Genomic DNA, 22503 nt, shown 5'->3' with positions numbered 1-22503 from the left:
GAAAGTGTTTTTCAGACTGCTGAATTCACTGGCTAGGTGGCTGGCCATTGCGATCTTTAAAAAGCCTCAGGATTGCAACAAAAGAGGGGGGCTGATGGGAGAAAATTGGATGGGTCCGAGTCAGGGTAGCATGCTTCTTCTTAGGGGTTAATTCATTTGATACTAGGTGTCCAAAAACCAGAAGCGAGGGATACAAAATGAGTAAAAATTAGCTCCTGGGCCTTTAGGATCTTGCAATTTGGTGGGAAATGTATAAACAATGGAGTGTGGTAAGCACTGTAACAGAATATGGGATAACAAGGTCCTCATTCACTCTTTCATCACATTTCTCCTCACCTAAACAAAAAATAAACACGTTGTGTAAGACTCCCTCTACCCATTAAAAAGAGAATGTTTTATGTTTTAGAGTACGATCACAATGAAAGCAGTTATTTTGTGGTATTGGGAAGGGTTCCGAATTTAGAACTAGAAGACTTGCTTTCAAGTTGTCTCTATCTCACATTAGTTGTAGGAACCTCGGGAGGTTCGCAGACCTTCAATTCCCTCTGTAAAACCTTCTTATTTGATTGTTATGGTCGGAAGAAAGTGAGATAAAGAATGCAAAAGGACTTCCTAAATCATACAAATCGAATTGTTACTACTCTCTTCTTTTAGTGAGAGATCATGAAATAGATGATTTTATCATGCTTCCTCCACCTCTTCAAAGACCTTGGTCAACCTTTAAGATAGTTAACAAAACAGTTCTCTCTCTTCGCCTAGGATCCTTAGGAAAATGACCTCCAAATGTCCATCAGGGATGTATTTTTAGGGAGGAAAAGACATAACATACTAAAAAAGACAAATAAAAAGGAAATGAAGTTCCACCGCGATGAAAGTCTTCAAGCGCCACGCCTACGGGCAGTTCTCCAAACTGCAGCTTCGGGCCACGACTGCAACCCACACCTCATTTTCATTTCTCATGAGTCAGCGGACTCCATGTCTCGGAGGACCGGGGAAGGGCTCTCCGGCGGCAGTGAAAGCATCGGGCGAAGACTGTGGTAAGCCCCTCTATCCGCCGTCAGCAGCTAGACTCTGTGGTCGCGGTTTGGAAATCTACGCGGGAAGTGGGCGGTGGGTGGTGAAGAAGTGGTGGGTTGTGCCTCGGAGCTGTCCAATCGAAGGGCGCCATTCTGTGCGCACTGAGCAACCTCGGATTACCGCCTCCGTCAACGGATTTCAAGTTCTTGGGAGAAGCCGCCCCTTTGAGCTGAGGGGGCGGGGCTGGGGCGAGACTTTGGCTGTGCCTAGGCGTTGGGAATTTCGTCAGTCGTCAGGCAGCAGGGCTGTGAAAGACAGCGGCAGGAGCCAATCATCGAATCGGCTCCCTCCCGGAGCAAGCTCTAGCACCACTGGGTCGCGGCCGTTACTGGTGGCGCGCGCGGGGACTCTAAGTAGGTGAGTTCTGGGGGGCCTCTTGGCCTCCTCGGTGCCATCTTGGTTCTCCCGGAAGGCGGGAGGGGCGTGCCTTGGGTGCAACTGGGCGGAGGATACTTGGAAGTTTGCTTCTCAGCTTATAATACTCGTAGTTACTTGACGCCCCTTCCCGAGTTTAGGTATGAGACATTGGGCCTTGAGGGAACCCACTGGGGTGGGGATCAAATATGGTGGCCCACAGGATTGGAGCCAAGGGTCCTGGGCTCTCGCTGAATTCTCCAGTCTTAAGGACAGAGTTAGCCTATCCCCATGGATGTGTCCTACTTTTCCTGTCAACAGATAACCTCAGGGATGGCATCCTTCTAAGTGAGTTCCACCCAAACTGTTTTTTCAGTTTTCATCCCCTTTCATTTGTCTTTTCATCAGGAGGGCAGGGTTAATTTTATGTTTGGTTTGAACAGCACCAGGTGCGCAATAGGTACTGTCCAATCAATATGATGTGCCCTAGGGAAAAAGACACAGTTCTGCTGGTCCAGTTCTCTAGAAGGTGTGTGAAGGTAGAAATGGAAAGTACTGGTTACAATATAATAAGAAGGGTTAGGGGAAAAGACAAGTTCACTGACGACTGTGGAACATGTGGGTACCCAAAGAACACCAGAAAGCAGGGAAGACTAGGAAAGGCCTTATTGGAAGTGACATTTGAACTGAACCATAAATCATGGGTAGGAGTTGGATCAGGAAACTAGGAGCGAGGTACTGGCCAAAGCATGCACGTGTGGGAGACAACAGGAACTATTTGGAAATTGGGGAGAAGGTCCATATGCCTGAACCATAGGCTTTGGGGGAGGGGAGCATACATTGCAGGACCTGAGGTTCAGATCATGGAAGGTCTTGCTAAGGAGTTGAGAGTTTACTTTATCCTGTGGGCATGGAGAGCCACCAAATGTTAAACAGACAGACAGTATCTTGATAATCTTGGCCAAATTCTTTAACCTATGTATGTTGCAGTTTTTTAATATGAGAAGTAGGATATAGTAATAGTAATTTACAAGGTTCTTGTGAGGATTGAATCTGCATATATATATGTACATGTACATATATACGGGTACATGTGTGTACATGTATATGTATGTTTACATATATATAAAGTAATTAGAGCAGACACTTGCTTTACACACAGCAAGTGTCTATGTATGTCAGCTGTTAGGATTCTTTGCAGTTTACTCTGATCATACTGAGATGTTCTGGTAATGTGTAAAAACCATGGGCTTTGCCTCCAGAAGCACATTTATTCCTGTCCTTTCCACCTACTTGCTGTGTTATCCTGAGCAAGTCATTTAATATTTTTAGCCTTAGTTTCCTAAATGCATGCCTCCTATGTCTGCTATGCCTGACACATAATACAATACCCAACACATAGTTGATACTTGGCATAATTTGGCTCCCTTTAAAAATACTTTTTTCAGGGGCACTTTGGTAGCTTAGTTAAATGTCTGACTTCAACTCAGGTCATGATCTTACAGTCCGTGAGTTTGAGCCCTGCATCAAGCTCTGTGCCAACAGCTGAGCCTGAAACCTGCTTCAGATTCTGTGTCTCCCTCTCTAACATTTAAAAAAAAAATTAAAAATTTTTTTTCAAACTGTGGGTTGCAAATCAGCATTTACACAATAGAAGATGGGAAAGAAAAGAATGAAAACTGTCAGTATATCGTATGTCATAAGGCAAACATTGTTTCTTTTTTTTTTTTTATGTTTTTTATTTATTTTTGAGAGACAGAGACAGCACGAGCAGGGGAAGGTCCAAGAGAGAGGGAGATACAGAATCTGAAGACAGGCTCTAGGCTCTGAGCTAGCTGTCAGCACAGAGCCCGACGCGGGGCTAGAACCCACGAGCTGTGAGATCATGACCTGAGCTGAAGCTGGATGCTTAACTGACTGAGCCACCCAGGTGCCCCAAACATTGTTTCTTAAAATGTTTGTCTCTATACATAAGCATGTGTGTTTGTATATATTTCTATACTTGGGACTGTAATATTTATCCCCCCTATAATATTTATTTTTTTATCATAGTCACAAGGTTTTTTTCAATTTTTACTTATTTTTGAGAGAGAGAGAGAGAAGAACATGTGCATGTGTGTAAGTGGGGGAGGGCCAGAGAGAGGGATAGAGGATTCAAAGCTGGCTTTGTGCTGACAGCAGAGAGCCCAGTGTGGAGCTCGAACTCACCATCACAAATATTTTTTTTTCTTTTTTTTTTTCCATAATATTTTATTGTCAAATTGTTTTCCATACAACACCCAGTGCTCTTCCCCTCAAGTGCCCTCCTCCAACACCACCACCTGTCTTCCCCCCTCCCCCCTCCCCCCCAACCCTCAGTTCATTCTCAGCTTTCAATAGTCTCTCAAGTTCTACATCCCTCTCTCTCCCCAACTCTCTCTCCCTCCTCCGTTCCCCCTGGCTCTCCATTAGGTCTCTCTTGTTTTCCTGCTAGACCTATGAGTGCAAACATATGGTTTCTGTCCTCCTCTGCCTGGCTTACTTCACTCAGCATGACACCCTCAAGGTCCATCCACTTTCCTACGAAGGGCCATATGTCATTCCCTCTCATTGCCATGTAGTACTCCATCGTGAATATATACCACATCTTCTTACATTTGGGGAAATCGCAGGGGTCAGCACATCCGGAGTGCAGCGGGTGAGCCTCGCCCTGGGAAAACCACCTTCATGATCATGGTGTCTCCCCTGCCAGGTAAGTATCACAAATATTTTTTAAATGCTGCAATAGAGATGATAATGTGTTTCTTTCCCAGGTCATGGAAGACACCCAGGCTATTAACTGGGAGGTTGAGGAAGAGGAGGAGACAGAGATACCCAGTGAATCCTTGGGGTGTAGCATGGAGCCCGTAGGGCGATTGCATATCTTCAGTAGTGCCCATGGACCAGAAAAAGGTCAGAGGTTATTAGATGCTTGAGTACTAATACAGGCCTCTTATTTTTATGGGGAGGTAGTTGGAGGGTTGCAAGAAGCTTATACATATTTCAGGGAGATCTGAAAAAGTTTTTCACTGGGAATGGAAAAGAGGGGGGCTGATTGAGTTGATTGTTCCAGGTAAGTGCCCTGGACTCAATGGGCTCAATTTTACTTTGGTAGGAGAAGATGAAGAGATTCAAATAGAAATCGAGCATGGTCTGGAAATGAATGGAGGTGATGGTTGCACAACAATGTGAATGTACTTAATGCCACTGAACTATACACTTAAAAATGATTACATAGTAAGTTTTATGTATATTTGACCACAATAGAAAAAAAATCCAATGTGGATAGATGGGATATCAACAATGAATGACACATTGCTTATGTTCTTCAATACTTAGATGTCATATGGTCTTTTATTTTTCTTATGTATGTGGGGACCTTGAGTTAGTAGTGGGTTACTTAAAAGGAATATTTCCCAGATAGCAGGCCAAGACTCTGGCCTTAACCTATCTACTTCTCTAATTCTTAGATTTTCCTCTGTATCTCGGGAAGAATATGGTAGGCCGAATGCCTGATTGCTCCGTGACCCTGCCCTTTTCGTCAATCTCCAAACAACATGCAGTGATTGAAATCTTGGCCTGGGACAAGGCACCTGTCCTTCAAGATTGTGGCAGCCTCAATGGTACTCAAGTCCTAAGGCCTCCTAAGGTCTTAAGGCCAGGGGTGAGTCATCGGCTGAGGGACCAGGAGTTGATTCTCTTTGCTGACTTGCCCTGCCAGTACCATCGCGTGAATGTCCCCCTGCCCTTTGTTGCCCGGGGCCCTCTAACTATAGAAGAGACACCCAGGGTACAGGGAGGAACTCAACCCCAGGGACTCCTGTTGGCTGAGGACTCGGAGGAGGAAGTAGGTATGTTTGTGTATTGGGAGGGTGGATGAGAAGATGGGGATGGTGAGTTTAAAACAGTCAACTTACTCCTTTCTACTCTTGATAGATTCTCCTTTGGAAAGGTGTGTGGTGAAAGAATCAAGGACCTCCCCTTTAGCTGCAGTGGTTCCAGAGAGGTGAGTGCCAGAGGACCAGGTACTTGAGTCTTCAAAAGAAGGAGGAACCAGGGCTGTAGGATACATTTCTTAGAGATGATTATCATGAAAGTGGGGCTGGGGAATTGCACATAGTCTTTTGCTCAGCTGAACTTTTATTGAGTACCTCTGACATCCCAAGTAGAGAACTAATTGCTGGAGAGAAAAAAACAGCTACTTCGTATGCTCTCAAGGAGCTCCTTGTTGAGTAGAGTATTCCTTCTTGGGAAACAAATGCTATAGATTCTTTCCCTTCTCTTCTCTTCACAGTGATGAAGAGGGCCCATCCCCTGCCCCAGATGGCCCTGGACCACCTTTTGCCTTCAACCTGGACAGTGACACAGATGAGGAAGAAAGTCAATATCCAGCATCAGGAGAGGCCTCCTCAACTTCCAGAAAAGGCTCCACTGCAGAGACAGAACAGTCTACAGCTGTGGCAACTGAAACCCAGCCTGAAAAGGACCAGTGTTTAGTGAAGGAGAGGAACAATGACTCAGAAGTTGAGAGGGATGCAAGGAAAGGGGCGGTCCCACTTGGGGTGATTCTGGAGAGAAACCAACCTGCTGGGGAGGAAAGTGACACAGATGTGGATGATGAGAGCAGGCCTCCAGGAGGGCCTGCTGTGGTCCGTTTGGAAAGGGCCCAGCCTTCTGACTTCATAGACAGTGATACTGATGTGGAAGAAGAAGGGATCCCTGCAACCCCAGCTGTAGTTCCTATGGAGAAGAGGCAAATCTTTCATGGAGTTAGTACAAAGAGTCTACAGGCACCTGCCTTGGTATATCTACAGGAGAGCCCAACTGGTAGTGGTACAGATGTGGGGGGAGGTGAGATCCAGCTGGCAGTCTCTCTAGAGAGAAGTGGAGCCTCTGTGGTGATTGACAGCAATACAGACGATGAGGAAGAAGTCTTAGCAGCACTCGCTTTGGCACGTCTGAAAGAGAGCCACGCCACTACATGGGACAGAGATACAGATTTGGAAGAGGACAGGGCCCAACCTGTGGCCCTTCTGGCGCAAAGCCAAACTTCTGCTGGGAGAGACAGTAACATAGACATGGAGGAGGAAGGGCTCCCAATGAAAAAGAGAGGAACTGTTTCCAAGGGACAGACAGACAAGGCACATTCAGAAAAGAGGCAACCTCCTCTCCGAAACAGTGATCTAGGGGTGGATGAAGATAAGAGCTCACTTGGGGTCCATCTGGAGAGAAGCCAAGCCTCTGCCATAGTAGACATCAACATAGAAGTGGAGGAAGAAGTCCCACCAGAGTCAGCTGTTATACTTGTGGAGAAGCATCAGGTGCCTGTGGTATGGACAGATCAGACAGATGTGAAAGTAGAAGAGGGCCAAGCAAAGCTGCCTGTGATGCATCTAGAGGAAGCCCAACCTTCGTCTGGGGACAGTGAGACAGTTGCACGGGAGGGCATATCCTTAGTAGCCTCAGTGGTGGCAGGTATAAAAAAGAGCCAGGTTCCAACAGAAGAGGATGCTGGGACAGACAGGGCTGCAGCTGTTCTTGAGTGCAAGAGAGATCTTGAGGTGAGGGCCCAAGGTGGGTCACTTGGGTCACAGGTAGAGCAGGATCTCCTCCCTGTCTTGAGGGAGAATATTAGTGATCTGGTAGTCAAAAGTACTTCGGGGGAATCCAGCCAGCCACAGAGAGAGGGAGTCGAGACCTCCATAGAAGGGGAGAGAGAACCACATATGGACAGGACCAGGGACTCTCGAGACAGCCACGGTGGTAAGTGGTGACTTTCCTCACTTGACCCCTAAAAGAAAGAATGCTTACAGAGTATCTTAGTCCATTTGGGCTGCTGTAACAGAATACTGTTGGCTGGGTGGTTTATAAATAACAAATTTATTTTTCACAGTCGTAAAGGCTGGTAAATCTAAGATCAAAGTGCCAGATCGGTCATGTTCTGGTAAAGATTTGCTTCCTTGTTCGTAAGCAGCTGTGTTCTCACTGTGTCCTCACATGGCAGAAGGGCACAAGGGAACTCTCTAGGGTGTCTTTTTAAGGGTACTAATCCCATTCACGTGGGTTCTATTCTCATGCACCAATCATCTCCCGAAGGCCTGACCTCCTAATAAACTCATGTTGGAAATTAGATTTCAGCATATGAATTTGGGGGATATATACATTTGGTCCATTTCAGAAGGATTTGGGTTGGGGAGAAAATAGTAGAGAAAGTAAGGAATTAAGAGTCAGAGTTTTTATTACCAATCTTCTATTCTTCCTCCACCAGATTCTGAAGACATGGACCTACAGGCTACCCAGTGTTTTGTGGAGAGAGAGAATCAGAGTCTGGAAGGTGAGGACATCCATGTCATGTGGATGTTGGTGTAAGTGGGAGCTGGGAGCCCAAAGTGGTGGTCCTTGAATCTTGTGAAAGCTAGCATGGGTGAGGCAGGAAGCCAGGAATGGGACCCTGGAGTTGTGGAGGAGCTGTGCTTGAGTCAGCTTTTCTTGTGCAATAGCCCAGAGCATGGAGGATGAAGCCACCCAGGCCTTCCTGGTAACTCTACATCAAGAGCCTGGTCCTTCCTATTGTAGCTTCCAGGATACAGATATAAGATACTCTGTCTTTCATGCCCCTAACTTGGCATCATTGCTTTCTTCCTCTACATGTTTTTTTTTCATATTGTTTGACTTTTGCTGATGTTTTCTCCATCTCCATCATTTTTATTTTATTTATTTATTTATTTTTTAGTTTACTTGTTTATTTGAGAGAGGGAGAGAAAGAGAGAATCCCAAGTAGGCTTTTATTGGCACAGAGCTTGATGCAAGGCTCGATCTCCCAAATCATGAGATCATGACCTGAGCTGAAATCAAGTTGGACACTTAAGCAACTGAGCCACCCAGGCACCCCTCCATTATTTTTAAAGAGGCTGCTATGAGAACTTTTTCTTTTTTAACTTTATTTTGAGAGAGAACGAGCTGGGGAGGAGCAGTGAGAGAGGAGGACAAAGGATCTGAAGCAGGCTCTGTGCTGACAGCAGAGAGCCTGATATGGGGCTCAAGCTCATGAACCACAAGATCATGATCTGAGCCACAGTTGGATGCTTAACAAACTGAGACACCCAGGCACCCTTGTGAGAATATATGTACCTGTGTGGGGTCTTATTTTTTAGACAAACACTAAATGTTATAGCTATCCTCCTTATTCCCAACTTTCCTTTAATAATCTGCTTAGGTTTATTATTCATGGATTTATCTCAACCTTTTCTCAACCTTATTATCTGTATCTTACTCTCTCTGACTCTCTACCTTTAGGTACTTTGGATGACCCGTGGGAAGTCTTGGCAACACAGCCATTCTGTCTGAGAGAGTCTGAGGCCTCTGAGCCCAAGCTCATTGTTGCCCATCTTGATGCCCATGGATCTTGCCTCTCTACACCTTGGACAATACCACAGGCCCAACATCCAGAGAGCCCAGTTCACATAGAGCCATTGAGGATTCAGGACAGAGGGATGAAAGCCATGGGGACACCAAGAGAAGCAGCAGAGGGAGTGGCCCCCGAGAGAGGACCATTGGACAGGGAAACCGAGAACCTGCCAGCCGAACAAGAAGATGGGATAGGAGAAGAGTTAACCAGAGGGATACAGGTGTTAGCTAGAGATACTCAAGGACAGGAGTCTGACCAAAAGATGAAAAGTGCAAGTATTAAAAGGAATATGGAAAGTTTGAACATAGAAATTGAGATACCGAGGGAAATACAAGAGAAAGAAATAGAAAAGCAGACTCTTGCAAGAGAAATACTTGAGAAAGAAACAGAGAAACTAGTACTAGAGAGAAAGGATGAGCCAAATGGGTTAGGAGTTGAGGTACCAGAAGGAATACTGGAGAGAGGCTCACAGGGAGGGGAGACTGAGAAAGGGAGCGAGGCCCAGGAAGGGCAAGCCTCCAGTCCAACACTAGAGCTTGGAACAGGGACAGGTGATCATCAGGGACTTGCTTCAGCCCCAGTAGCTTCTGGGAGACAGTCAGGTGGAGAAGAGGGAGTCCCAGTGAGCCCCAGGAGGCAGCAAAGAGGTAAGTGAAGCCAGAGGGGAACCCCAGGTTAGCCTTTGTACTAATCAACCCCCAAGTGACTGACTGCTTAGACCTCAGCTGTACTTGTTTATACTTTCTGTCTAGGCCACTTGACTTTTGAGATGCCACCTGCTGAGAAGGCCTCTGGGGTGAGAGCTGCTATTTCTGCCTCCTATTCCGATGCTTCTTCCCTGGACCTTGCTCTGATCTACTCTTTTCTTTACCCAGCTTTATTCTGTTGTCACCACTCCTTAGTTTGGCTTCTGTCCCTTTCCCTTGGCACCTGTCATTTTCTTTTATTTTTTTTTCAACTTTTTTATTTGCGTTTTTTTAAATTAAAATTTTTTTTAATTTTTATTTTTGAGAGACAGCGTGAGCAGGGGAGGGTCAGAGAGAGAGGGAGATACAGAATCTGAAGCAGGCTCTGAGCTCTGAGCCAGCTGTCAGCACAGAGCCCAACGCAGGGCTTGAACCCACAAACTGTGAGATCATGACCTGAGCTGAAGCCGGATGCTTAACCGACTGAGCCACCCAGGTGCCCCTAAATTAATAGTTTTTTACGTTTTTATTATTGAGAGACAGAGAGAGATAGAGCATGAGCATGGGAAGGCCAGCGAGAAGAGGAGACACAGAATCTGAAGGAGACTGGACTCTTGACTTGTCAGCACAGAGCCCAACGCATGGCTCGAACTCACAAACTGTGAGATCATGAGCCAAAGTCAGACACTTAACCAACTGAGCCACCCAGGCGCCCTGGCACCTGTCATTTTCTATATCTGTTTTTCAAGTTCTATCTCCCCGTACCTGACTCAGAATGTTCATTTTTGTGTGTGTCTTATCCCTCTTTTTTCCAACCATCCTCTTATTGCCATCATCCACCTATGCAGAACACTATTCTAGCATGAGGAGGGGTCTGTGGGAATGAGGATTGCTCCTTCCCCATGAAGTTCCCAGTGTCGGAACTTTCTCCCCGGAAAGTTCCCTTGTCACGGAAGAGAGGTCATAGACAAGTGAAATGCCAGGAACACAGTCTAACCATAAACAAGTATCAAGAACAGTGTTCAAGTACTGTCTCTCTTCTCTCTACCTCTTCCTCCCTCACTTGCTTCTATTTCTCCTCAGGGCGATCAAGAATCCACAGATGCTTGTCAGCCTCCTGCAGTGCCTGAAACCTCAGCCCCACACCAAAACCCCCTCCTCTCTCAGAGTCAAAAACATCCTGTGCCTCACCCCTTCTGTTCTTCTTCATCTTCTTTAGAGCCCGTTCCCAGGACCAGGCAAAACAGAAATCAGAAAGTTCCAGACACTCCCTTGCCAAAACCCAAAGTCAGGCTCCGAGGGTCCTCCAGGAAGACACCCTCTCCAGTTTCTTCTATAGCCCTTGAACCTCACACTGCCATTCCCACAGACCAATCCCTCAGTGCTGATCCCACATCTCAGGTCACTCGGGGCAGGACACGTAGGTCCTCTGTCAGGACCCCTGAACCTGTTGTCCCCACAGCCTCTGAGCTGCAGCCTTCCACCTCCAAAGACCAGCCTGTCACCCCTGAGTGCACATCGCGGATCACTCGGGGTAGGACACAAAGGTTCTCTGTCAAGACCCCTGAACTAGTTATCCCTACAGCCCCTGAAATTCAGCCTTCTACCTCCAAAGATCAGTCTGTCAATCCTGAGCTCATATCTCAGGGCTGGACATGTAAATTTGTCAAGACCCCTCAACCAGTTGTTTTCACAGCCTCTCAGCTCCAGCCTTCCACCTCCAAAGACCAGTTTGTCATCACTGAGTCTATATCTGGGGCTACTCAGGTCAGGGCACATAGGTCTTCTATCAAGATTCCCAAAGCAATTGTCCCCACAGCCCCCGAGTTCCAGCCTTCTACTTCCAAAGACCAGCCTGTCACCCCTGAGCCCACATCTCGAGTCACTCGTGGCAGGACACGTGGGTTCTCTGTCAAGACCCCTGAACCAACTGTCCCCACAGCCCCTGACCTCCAGCCTACAACTTCCAAAGATCAGTCTCTCATTACTGAGCCTACAGCTGGGGCCACTCACAGCAGGACACATAGGTCTTCTGTCAAGATTCCTGAGCCAGTTGTCCCAACAGCTCCTGAAGTCCAGTCTCTCATCCCCCCAGACCAGTCTATCACCCCCAAACCCACATCTAAGGGTAGGACATCCAGGTCTTCTGTCAAGACCCCTGAACCAACTGTCCTCACAACCCCTGAGCTTCAGCCTACCACTCCCAAAGGCCAGCCTGTCACCCCCAAATGTACATCTCAGGGTAGGATACCTAGATCTTCTAGCAAGACCCCCAAACCTGTTGTCCCCACCGTCCCTGAGCTCCAGGCTTCCACCCCCACAGACAAGCCTGCTACTCCCAAACTCACATCTCGGGCCACTCGGGGTAGGACACAAAGGTCATCTGTCAAGACCCCTGAGCCAATTGTCCCCACAGATTTACAGCCTTCCATCTCCACAAACCAGCCTGTCACCCCTGAGCCCACATCTTGGGCCACTCCGGGAAGGATAGATAGGTCCTCTGTCAAAATCCCCCAACCAATTGAATCCACGGCCTCTGACCTTGAATCTCTCAACCCCATAGATCAGCTGATTACCCCTAAGGCTATAGCTGAGGGTGGTCAGGGTAAGACACTGAAGTCTACAATAAGTGCTGTTCCAGTTCTGACCACCCCTGAATCCCAATCTCCTGTCCCCACAGACCAGCCTATTCCTCCTGAGCCAATCCCTCAAGCCAACTGCAGCAGAAGCATGAGGGCCACTAGGAAGCATGGGTCCTTCACAGTTCCCATTGTCTGTGAGCCTTACTCTGCACCCACTAAACCTAACTCTCGACCCTCAAAGAACCAGAGACGAGGAGCAGTGAGAGCAATTGAGTCTCTTAGGACTATTACCGATTCTGCTCTTGCCCAGCTTCCTGAGGCCCGCATTCATGCTACCCGGATGCAAAAGGGAGAGGCAGCAGGCAGATCTGAGTTTATCCTAGAGCCCCAGCCTAAGCCCTCTCAGAGCCGCAAGAGGCCTTTGGCTACTGTGGATTCACCCCCACTTCAAAAACGGCTCCAACAGAAGACTGTATCCCTCAAGGAAGAGGAAGAAGATTCTGCAGAGAGGCCAAGGAAGGAGGAGGTGAGGTGAGGGCTGAGGCCATGAAACTAGGAAAGGGCCTGGAGGCTCAGAAACTCCCAGCAAGATCTTTCTCAATCCCAGGATGCAGTGATTCCAGGATCTGGCAAGAGAAAGAGAGACCAAACAGAGGAGGAGCCAAGGGGAATCCCAAGCCGCAGCCTTCGGCGGATCAAACCTAACCAAGAATCCATAGCGCCCAAAGTAGGAGAAAAGGGGCATGGGGCTTGGTGGGAGACAGACACGGAAGGATGGGAGGAGACGTAGGGGTTCAGAGATAGACATTGATGGCATGGGTTGCCATGACTAGCTTAAGCTAACTCCCTCCACAGGTACTCTTCACAGGTGTGGTGGATGCCCGTGGAGAACGGGCTGTGCTAGCCCTGGGAGGGAGTCTGGCGAACTCAGTGGCAGAGGCTTCCTACCTTGTGACTGATCGAGTCCGCCGCACAGTCAAGTTCCTGTGTGCCCTGGGGCGGGGGATCCCCATCCTCTCCCTGGACTGGCTGCACCAGGTGAGAAGCCAGGAGGTGATGGCATACCAGCAGAGTTACTGATGGCAGAAGACTGCTCACTCACATGGTGCTCTATAAAGTCGTGGGGAGAAAGGGGGTACAGGAAGACAAGGGAGGTGAGTGAGGCAGAAAGCTTAATTCAAAGAACGTTTCATAAGCTCTCTCCACATGCTGGGCAGAAGAGCTGGGTGGTAGGCTGGGCTGAGCTTTGATGCTGACAGCTGCTGTCCTTAGTCCCGCAAGGCTGGTTGCTTCTTGCCCCCGGATGAATATGTGGTGACTGATCCTGAGCAGGAGAAGAACTTTGGCTTCAGCCTTCGAGATGCTCTGAGCCGGGCTCGAGAGAGAAGGTTGCTGGAGGTGAGAGGCTGTCTTCTGGCCTATGCCCCATGCGGCCTCCTTCCTGAGCTGTTCATGGGCTCTCAGTGCATACATCTGTGGTCTCCACCGTTTTCTTCTGCTTAGGGCTATGAGATCTATGTGACCCCAGGAGTCCAGCCACCACCACCTCAAATGGGAGAGATCATCAGCTGCTGTGGAGGCATTGTCCTATCCAGCATGCCCCGGTCCTATAAGGTATGGGTGGTATGTTTTGGATTTAGTGAGGTGGCAGTTAAGGAGATGGCTGGAATGGGAAAAGTTTGGAGAAGAATACTGGTATGGACGGGAACACAGAATAGTGGGAAGGTGTGGGTAAGGTAAGTGGTAAGGGATAGGAATGTAGGAGAGGTCTGCTGATTGCAAATGGATTTTTATTTTGTATTTTTAATTTTTAGAGTATACACAAAAGGAGAGAGAACTTCTGTATATCAATGAACCTCCATATATCAGTTACTCAGATTTAACAGGGTAGTTTAGATTTTGCTGTATCTTCTCCATTTATCCCTTTTTTCCTTTTTCTTTGCTGAAGTATTTAAAACAATTTTTTTGAAGTTTATTTATTTTGGAAGAGAGAGCACTAGCAAGGTAGGGGCAGAGAGAGAGGGGAGAGAGATCATCCCAAGCAGGCTTTGCACAGAGCCTGATGTGGGGCTCATACTCACAAATCGTGAGATCATGACCTGGGCTGAAACCAAGAGTCAGATGCTTTACTGACTGAGCCATCCAGACACCCCTTTGCTGAAGTATTTTAAAGGAAACTACAAGCATCATATTATGTCCCCTTACGTACTTAAAGTAGACGTCGATAAGAAATGGTGTATGGTTTTTTACATAATCACAATGCTATTATTGATCCATAACAAAATTAACAATAATTTCTTTTCATTTTCTCATAGTCCATTAGTCAGATTTATCCAGTTGGCCAAAATTGTCTCTTTCTAGTTCGAATCAGGATTCAGATGAGGTTCAAGTATTGCCACAGTTGCAATCTCCTTTTTTTAATGGTTATTTAAGAAAAATTTTTTGTTTATTTTTTGAGGGAGACAGAGAGACAGAGTGTGAGCAAGGGAGGGGCAGAGAGAGAGAGAGAGAGAGAGAGAGAGAGAGAATTTGAAGCTGGCTCCAGGCTCTGAGCTGTCAACACAGAACTTGAAGTGGGGTTCAAACCCACGAACTGTGAGATCATGACCTGAGCCAAGATCGGAGGCTTCACTGACTGAGCCACCCAGGCGCCCCTGTTTGTTTATTTTTGAGAGAGTGTGCTTGCACATGTGAGCAGGGAAAGGGAAGAGAGAGAGGGAGAGAGAGGATCCCAAGCAGGCCCCTCCCTGCCAGCACAGAGCCCCAACTCAGGGCTCCATCTCATCACCCCTGAGATCATGACTTGAGCTGAAATCAGTTGCTTAACTGACTGAGCCACCCAGGTGCCCCTCACAATTGCATATCTCTTAATTCTCTTTTACTCTAGAAGATCCCCCCAACCCACCCAGCCTGCCTTATTCCATTGACTTCCTGCAGAAATTAGGCAGTTGTTCAGAATGTTCTGGTCTGGGTTTTTTTGTTTGCTCCTTTGCTGTGTCATTTATCTTGTGCTTCCATCTTTTACATTCCTTGTAAATTGTAGTTAATTTTAAAAGCTTGAATAAATCCAGGTTCAGCTTTTCTGGGATGCGTACTTCTGGCAAGTGTGCTTCCTATCAGGAGGTCTACTGCTGAAACTGATTAGTGGATTCCAAACCTATTTCTAGGATTCTTTTTTACCCTTTGTCTTTGCTCTCTGTCTTTCCCCAGCCTCAGAGAGTTGTGATTACATGCTCCCAGGACTTCCATCGATGCTCTATTCCATTTCGGGCTGGGCTGCCTATCCTCTCACCTGAGTTCCTGCTGACAGGAGTGCTGAAGCAAGAAGCCAAGCCAGAGGCCTTCAGCCTCTCCACTTTGGAAATGTCATCCTTGTGAAAACATCACTACAATATTTACTCTTTTCCCTCCCAGACCAGTAAATAAAATGTTAGAAAAGATTTGGAAGAAAGAACCTAGGGCTTTAGGAAGGATTGGGGTATACTGACCTAATTTGTCTTAGGACTTGGGTGGAGCTGAAAAGACTTATGGGTAAACAAAAAGATAATGAGATTCTGAGCCACAGATTTCTTAAATGGCCACTTAGAGTCCAGTAATCCCATACTCAGATATCATAAGTGGCTGCCCTTAGCAGGACTGACATACTTACTTCTGTGTGGCATACATAGGTGTCCTGCTTCCTGTTTGGAAGCCATCTCTCTCCCTCTTTGACTTGGATTCTGACTCATTCTCTGAAAGATAGTAGAAACAATTTTAGTGTCAAGAACCGGAAGGGATGCTTGGAGTGAGTAAATTTGAGGTTGGAGGTATGGAATGCTACTAAAATATTTTTCGCTCTCATCACCCTATCTTGTTAGAAGTATTCTTTAGCTTTGACTTTGAGCAAATCTGCACTTTTCTGGCCTGCTTTTCCAGTATTTATAAAATTAGAGCTTAGGTTTAATCTCTGTGATAAATATTCACTCTGTGCCTTATGGTGTAGTGGAGGGTTTTTTTTAAAACATATTAAATTTTATTTATGCATTTGTTTATTTTTGTCTTTAAAGTAAGCTCTACACCCACCATGGGGCTTGAACTCACAACCCCAAGATCAAGAGTTCCAGTCCTCAACAACTGAGCCATCATCCAGGTGCCCCTTAAATTTAAAGTTTAAAAGTTGGTTGAATAAACAAATGTGGTATATCCATACAACAGAATACTATTGAGCCATAAAAGGGGATGAAGTACCAATTCTTGCTACAGTGTTTTGAGGATGAACCTCAAAAGCATCATACTAAGTGAAAGAAGCCAGATACAAAATGTCACCTTGGATGATTCCACCTACATGAAATACCTGAAATAGGTAAATTCGTAGAGACAGAGTAGAGAGAGTGGTTGTCAGGAGCTGGAAGAAGGGGGAAATGGGGAGTGATTGTTTAATGGGTACAGGGTTTTATTTGGGGATGATAAAAATGCTTTGGAACTAGATAGAGATGGTGATTGCATACATTTATGAATTGCATTAAATGTCACTGGATTGTTCTCTTTAAAAATAGTTATTTTTATGTTGGATGAATTTCACTTCAGTAAAAACGATGGGTGATTAATTTGTGGCTTTTCTGCAAGTAAATTACACTTAAATTTGTAAAACTTTGGTGTCAGAAAAACTATGAGCCTTGCCAAATATTGCTGACTTTTAAACATATAAACATGTCTCTTTTTAATGTTTCTTTTTGAGATAGAGAGAGCACGTGCACGCGGGGGAGGGGCAGAGAGAGGGAGACACAGAATCCAGGCCCTGAGCTGTCAGCACAGTAGTAATAATAAATATTAGTCCCCTTGCACAATTCAGAACCTTGTACTGTGTGAAACTGTCCATGGCCTTGAGGTCCATGGGATGCCTTACAGTATTAGCTGTCCCTGTACTCTCATTAAGCACTCATGTGCACCTTGACTTAGTGACATTGATGTGCCCCAGTTTAAACTTCTGGAGATAGAGATATTTTCTTATACTTCCGGAATACTGTAGTAGCACAAATAATGTATCTCTATCAGTCAGGGTCCGAGCAGAAAAAGACAACACAGTCAAATTAGGATAATTGGAGAGTTTAATACCTTGAAAATGACAAAGAAGTTGAGAAAGTAGAGAAATCATAATGTTATATTACCCTAATACCCACAGCTCTATTGAGACCACCGCTAAGTCCAAAAGGTTGAGAGGAGGGAGCAGTTATGCAGAGAAGGCTTCTTCAATAAAAGCTGTGATTTCACTAACTTAGTCCATTCAGGACAACCTCTTGAAGCAGAAAGCAGGGTGAAGGGAGGGTGCATCTGGAGGGAAAACATAAGATTCATACAGTTTACAACAACACTGATTCAGAGAAGGGTGGGAATACTGATCCTCTCTATGAGAGAAGGAAAATAAAAGCTGTGGGATGCTGCTGTCTGGCAATTTTCTCATCCATGAGCCCACAGGACTAGGAGCAACTTAGTTCTCATCTTGGTAAAATTTCTTTATATTTCTGTTTATAAGCTGAGGGGGTTCACTAAATGATGTTCTAAGGTCCCTGCTATGGTCATAGGTACCATATGACTGTGACTAGCTTCCTAGCAACATGGTCTTTAATTCAGATGGAGGAAAACCTTACTTTTACTTTGCTTTTTCAAATATGTTATTCTGTAGGTATTAAGAACAGGTCTAAAGCGGAAAAAATGTTCAGACAAAAGACCTTAGCGGTTTCTGATTAGTGAATAGGGTCAGACTTATGAGCTTGCAGAATAAAGTCATATATAATTATCACAAGCGTGGATAAAATTTACCTACAAAGTTTACAGCATGTTAAGTTTTCTATCACAAATATTTTAACACTGTCACTCTCATGATTACAAATCAACAGCCTTTGGCAGTATTAGAAATAATCTGTGTTACAGAGAAATTCTCTGTCCCTGGCAAGTGGAGAGAATAAGTTACAGAATAAACATTAATTTACTTTGTGATTTAATAGTCACTAACTTTTTACAAGTTGTAATAGGTGATTCAAAGCTTTGGGTTCTCAGCCTCGGTGAACAGTCTTCCGTTCCTTCACGGTTTATCACTGAAGTGTTAACCAAAGCTTTCTAACCTCTGACTTCGGCTAATGTTTTCTGGCTAAGGTTACAGAAAAGGGGTCTCATAATTTTCGATTTATACAAAAACCCTGAAAGAGACGAACTGTCTTCATTTTAGATGAGACAACTGAGCTGAACTGCGACTCACAGACCACACGAGTGGCTGCAGACTAGCTACCCTTTCCATTGGTCACTCAGAATTCTAACATTCCCTTCTATGACGCGGCGACCGCGGGTTCGGTCTTGGCGCCCGGGACCCGCCTTTGGGGGCAGTGTGAAAAAAAGGCGCGCGGAGAACTCACGCCCCGGCGGCGGCACGAAGAGGCCCAGCCTTGCTGGGCGGGTCCCCAGGGGGTAGGTGGGACTGGGGCGGGGCCTGCGGCCGCGGGACTCCCGTGCCCGCCCCTTTCCCCACCCCTCCGAGTGTCGCCATGGCCCCAGCTCTGCTCTTGGTCCCAGCTGCCCTCGCCTCTTTCATCCTGGCCTTTGGCACCGGAGTGGAGTTCGTGCGCTTCACCTCTCTTCGGCCACTTCTTGGAGGGCTCCCAGAGCCTGGTGGTCCGGGTGAGCGGGAGGGACAGAGGATGAGCTCTGGGGCTGGAGGTGGAGCCGGACGAGAGGGAGGGAGGGCGTGGCTTAGAGACAAATGACACGGGAAGTCCGGGAGAGGGAACTAGAACCGTGAAAGCCTGAAAAGCTTCAGGGTAGACTGGAGGGCTAAATTAGGAACTCCGGGATTAGCGGTTTGGAGAGGCGGAAGAGTTAGGACTGAGTGGAGAGGGAAAAGGCGGTAAGAAGCAGAGGAAAGGAAAGTGCTTTTGTAGAGTGGACTATGGAGAGGAGAGTGTTAAAAAGAGGGCGCGTTTGGAGTACCGAAAACAAGAGGGTCAGTGCAACCGTAGCGGTCTCCAGCCAAGCCTTTTGTGGCTACTTTGAAGGAATCCTCCTTCCCACTCTGAAGGAGGCCTGGGGAAAAGATCAAGGGCAGAGAATGTAAAACCAATATGGGCAAAGCCGAGAGAGGAAGCATTAAGGCTCTTGAAAGCATTAAGGGATATGGCCTGGGATCCCAAGAGGAGATTAGGGTAGGAGGGTGTTTCCAGCAACTTTCTTGATCTTTTGTCACCCACTTCAACTCCCTCTAGATGCCCGCCAAGGATGGCTGGCTGCCCTGCAGGACTACAGCATCCTTGGCCCCCTGGCTTGGGACCTGGGTCTCCTGATACTGTTTGTGGGGCAGCACAGCCTCATGGCAACTGAGACAGTGAAGGCGTGGATGTCTCGATATTTTGGAGTCCTTCAGCGGTCACTGTACGTGGCATGCACTGCCCTAGCCTTGCAGGTATGAGGCCTTGGCCATTGGGTCCCTAAAGGAAACAATCTGTGAGAAGGGTGTCCTCGATCGGAGGGGCAAGGACCTTTAGCCTTCTTATAAAACATGGGTTTAGGAGGAGAACTGAGGGTGTTTAGGCCTCTAATCACAGCTTCCACTCCCCTACAGCACATATCCTCCTCCTTATCAAGAATGGTGTACCATTCCTCATTCCCCAAGCACCATATGTGCATTCTCACCTTTGCAACTTTGTTCATGTTCTGCTTGTGATACCTTTGGTGACACCTCTTTCAGTCCTATCCTTTCTTCGAATTACTTACTGAGGTCCCAAGAGGCTTCCCAGTTAGTACTCATTTGTTTTCTGAGTATGTGCTTGGCATAGGCTACTTTATGTATCTATTTGGTTACCCCCATCTGTTCTCTTAAGTCCTCAGGGTAGATACAATTTATCCTTACATCCTTGGGACCCCCACCTAGCATGTTCCACATGGTGAATATTTGCTTATGATACTTATAGTAGAGTTAGGGAGAACTGCAGGCCAGTCTGGGGTGGGGGCAACCTCTGGGTCTAGGTCTTTCAAGGGTAGGCTGCTGAGATACCCAACCCCTCATTCTTTCCCAGTTGGTGATGCGGTACTGGGAACCTGTACCCAGAGGCCCTGTGTTGTGGGAGGCTCGGGCTGAGCCATGGGCCACGTGGGTGCCCCTCCTCTGCTTTGTGCTCCACGTCATATCCTGGCTCCTCATCTTCAGCATCCTTCTTGTCTTTGACTACGCTGAGCTCATGGGTGTCAAACAGGTGAGGCTCCCAGATTCCTACCTGAGATCTCTGATTCTCTCTAGAATGACTCTTTCCCTTCCAAGGATTTCACTCCTCCTCCCCCCATGCTTTCACCTTCCTTTTTTTTTTTAACTTTTTTTTTTAATGTTTATTTTTGATACAGAGAGAGACAGAGCATGAGAGGGGGAGGGGCAGAGAGAGAAGGAGACACAGAACCGGAAGCAGGCTCCAGGCTCTGAGCTAGCTGTCAGCACAGAGCCTGACGCGGGGCTCGAACCCACGAATGGGAGATCTGACCTGAGCCGAAGTCAGAGGCCCAACCGACTGAGCCACCCAGGCGCCCCCTTTTTAACTTTTTTTTAATGTTTTATTTATTTTTGATACAGAAGAGACAGAGCATGAGAGGGGGAGAGGCAGAAAGAGGGAGACACAGAACCGGAAGGAGGCTCCAGGCTCTGAGCTAGCTGTCAGCACAGAGCCTGATGCGGGGCTCGAACCCACGAACATGAGATCTGACCTGAGCCGAAGTCGGAGGCTTAACCAACTGAGCCACCCAGGCGCCCCCTTTTTTTTTTTTAAAGAATGTTTTTTATTTTTTATGTCTTTATTTTGAGAGACAGAAACAGAGAGAGAGCTGGGGAGGGGCAGAGAGAGGGGGAGACGAATCTGAAGCAGGCTCCAGGCTCTGAGCTGTCAGCACAGAGCCCGATGCAGAGCTCGAACCCAGGGACTGTGAGATCATGACCTGTGTCAGAGTCGGGCGCTTAACTGATTGAGTCACCCAGGCACCCCTCACCTTCCTCTTCTTTCTACTCCCTTACCCACGTCCTTTTCTTTAAGGACAGTCTCCCCTTAGCTTTCCCTTAAAAGCCAGAAACAATAGGCCTCCTGGGCCTAGGCAAGGTTCATGAACCAGAGATGAGAATCAGGAATCCTGGTCTCAGAAGGGTGGTTCTTGGGCCTGAGTTATAGATGGGGAAGTTTCCTTGAAGGAGAGGAAAGAAGTGGCTAAGTTGCACAAAGGGCTTGATTTCATTTCTAAGCTGTTCTCCCTCCTAGGTGTACTACCATGTGCTGGGGCTGGGTGAACCTCTGGCCCTGAAGTCTCCCCGGGCTCTCAGACTCTTCTCCCACCTGCGCCACCCAGTCTGTGTGGAGCTGCTGACAGTGCTGTGGGTGGTGCCCACCCTGGGCAGTGACCGCCTCCTCCTTGCTCTCCTCCTTACACTCTACCTGGGCCTGGCTCACGGACTTGACCAGCAAGATCTCTGCTACCTCCGGGCTCAGTTACAAAGAAAACTCAGCCTGCTTTCTCGGCCCCAGGAAGGTGAGGCCAAGTGAAGAGGTCACCTGATTCCAAGCCCTGCACTTCCTCTCCTTTAACATCCCAGCCCTGGCTGCTTCAGACCAGAGGCTCAAATCTATGGACTGAAGGGGCTGTCTGTTCCCTTGTTTTGAGCCTTCACTCCTTGTGCTCAGCTCCATACCCTAAATTCTGAGTTTCAACCACTGAACTCCAAGATCTTCTCACCAGCCAGGAAGAGGGGGTGGGAAACATGTCTCTTCACAATTTAGGGCTTGACCCACACAGCCCTCCACCTCACCCCCAAGAACCTCCTTATAAAGGAAGAAGGGTGGGCCTGACCACTTCCCTCCCACTGTTACTTGATTGTGTGCCCTTCTCCTCCTCCAGGGATCCTGGAGCAGGAGATCCCTTCCTAGGAGCAGGGTCTGCAGGTTTCCTGCCCCACTGGCTAGCCTTGCCACCTCCTTAGACTCCTGCCCCTGGGCTCTGTCCTCTAACCTAGATGAGGGGATCCTTCCGCTCTTATGTTCTCCTGAGGAACACGCGCTGCAGAAAAAATAAAATTCAGACTGTTTTTTCTATATATGGCATGAGTCTGTCAGTGTCTTCTGTAGATAGAGGTCTGACTTTGGGACTTGGGACGGAAGGCAAGTGGAGCCAGGGCACGCCAAACTCGATTCTGGGCAGCCACCGCGCCCTCTGGCGACAGCTGGGCGGTGGCCACTCCAGCAGACCCACCCCCATCTCCCCAGTCCCCCTTCCTCCAAATTCCCGAATTTCCCCACTGCAGACCATGGGGAACCTATGGGGGAACGGATGAAGCTAAAGAGTGGGGCAGCGGCTCTGGTGGAGGAATCGGTTTCCAAAGCCG

At 47.3% G+C, this 22503-nt stretch overlaps 2 protein-coding genes, 1 long non-coding RNA gene and 1 pseudogene across 10 annotated transcripts; 2 read left to right on the top strand and 2 right to left on the bottom strand.

The window, feature by feature from the left end:
- The first annotated feature begins 1183 nt into the window (after positions 1–1183).
- On the top strand, positions 1184–16151 carry MDC1 (mediator of DNA damage checkpoint 1). 6 transcript variants are annotated; one of them, XM_029944177.1, is made up of 15 exons: positions 1188–1434; positions 4224–4362; positions 4920–5300; positions 5386–5455; positions 5744–7212; positions 7718–7783; positions 8746–9504; positions 9610–9653; positions 10627–11077; positions 12224–12651; positions 12733–12852; positions 12981–13163; positions 13398–13523; positions 13629–13739; positions 15336–16151. In XM_029944177.1, the coding sequence occupies exons 2-15, from the start codon at positions 4227–4229 to the stop codon at positions 15501–15503; spliced, it is 4512 nt and encodes a 1503-aa protein (XP_029800037.1). In that variant the 5' UTR covers positions 1188–1434; positions 4224–4226; the 3' UTR covers positions 15504–16151. The 6 variants fall into 6 exon arrangements, with proteins under 6 accessions (XP_029800036.1, XP_029800035.1, XP_029800037.1 ...); XM_029944171.1 differs by having other exon boundaries at positions 10627–12651; XM_029944174.1 differs by lacking the exon at positions 1188–1434 and adding an exon at positions 1452–1592 and having other exon boundaries at positions 10627–12651.
- LOC115297352 lies at positions 4041–4170 on the bottom strand (annotated as a pseudogene).
- Positions 16152–17194: 1043 nt separating the features above from the next.
- Positions 17195–18391, bottom strand: LOC115296481. Its single transcript, XR_003910896.1, has 2 exons — positions 18118–18391; positions 17195–17435 (listed from the first exon to the last, which is right to left on the bottom strand). It is a non-coding gene; the product is annotated as an uncharacterized LOC115296481 (long non-coding RNA).
- Positions 18392–18574: 183 nt separating this feature from the next.
- Positions 18575–22217, top strand: NRM (nurim). Of its 3 annotated transcripts, XM_029944932.1 has the most exons (5): positions 18576–18776; positions 19358–19554; positions 20168–20344; positions 21386–21653; positions 22020–22217. In XM_029944932.1, exons 1-5 carry the CDS (start codon positions 18644–18646, stop codon positions 22046–22048), a joined length of 804 nt encoding a protein of 267 aa, XP_029800792.1. In that variant the 5' UTR covers positions 18576–18643; the 3' UTR covers positions 22049–22217. The 3 variants fall into 3 exon arrangements, with proteins under 3 accessions (XP_029800794.1, XP_029800792.1, XP_029800793.1); XM_029944933.1 differs by having other exon boundaries at positions 18577–18776; positions 21386–22217; XM_029944934.1 differs by lacking the exon at positions 20168–20344 and having other exon boundaries at positions 18575–18776; positions 21386–22217.
- Positions 22218–22503: the final 286 nt, after the last annotated feature.

The sequence above is a fragment of the Suricata suricatta genome, chromosome 7 (assembly GCF_006229205.1).
Source record: "Suricata suricatta isolate VVHF042 chromosome 7, meerkat_22Aug2017_6uvM2_HiC, whole genome shotgun sequence".
In the NCBI taxonomy this organism is placed as follows: Eukaryota; Metazoa; Chordata; class Mammalia; order Carnivora; family Herpestidae; genus Suricata; species Suricata suricatta.
The sequence above is the reverse complement of the archived record's forward strand: the minus strand, read 5'-3'. Positions and strand labels throughout refer to the sequence as shown.

Coding starts and splice junctions, on each gene's coding strand:
- MDC1 (XM_029944171.1), top strand. CDS start 4,227: ATGGAAGACACCCAGGCTATTAACTGGGAGGTTGAGGAAGAGGAGGAG. Junction 12,853..12,980: donor AAGAATCCATAGCGCCCAAA/GTAGGAGAAAAG, acceptor CTCCCTCCACAG/GTACTCTTCACAGGTGTGGT. Junction 13,164..13,397: donor CCCTGGACTGGCTGCACCAG/GTGAGAAGCCAG, acceptor TGCTGTCCTTAG/TCCCGCAAGGCTGGTTGCTT.
- NRM (XM_029944932.1), top strand. CDS start 18,644: ATGGCCCCAGCTCTGCTCTTGGTCCCAGCTGCCCTCGCCTCTTTCATC. Junction 20,345..21,385: donor AGCTCATGGGTGTCAAACAG/GTGAGGCTCCCA, acceptor TCTCCCTCCTAG/GTGTACTACCATGTGCTGGG. Junction 21,654..22,019: donor GCTTTCTCGGCCCCAGGAAG/GTGAGGCCAAGT, acceptor CTCCTCCTCCAG/GGATCCTGGAGCAGGAGATC.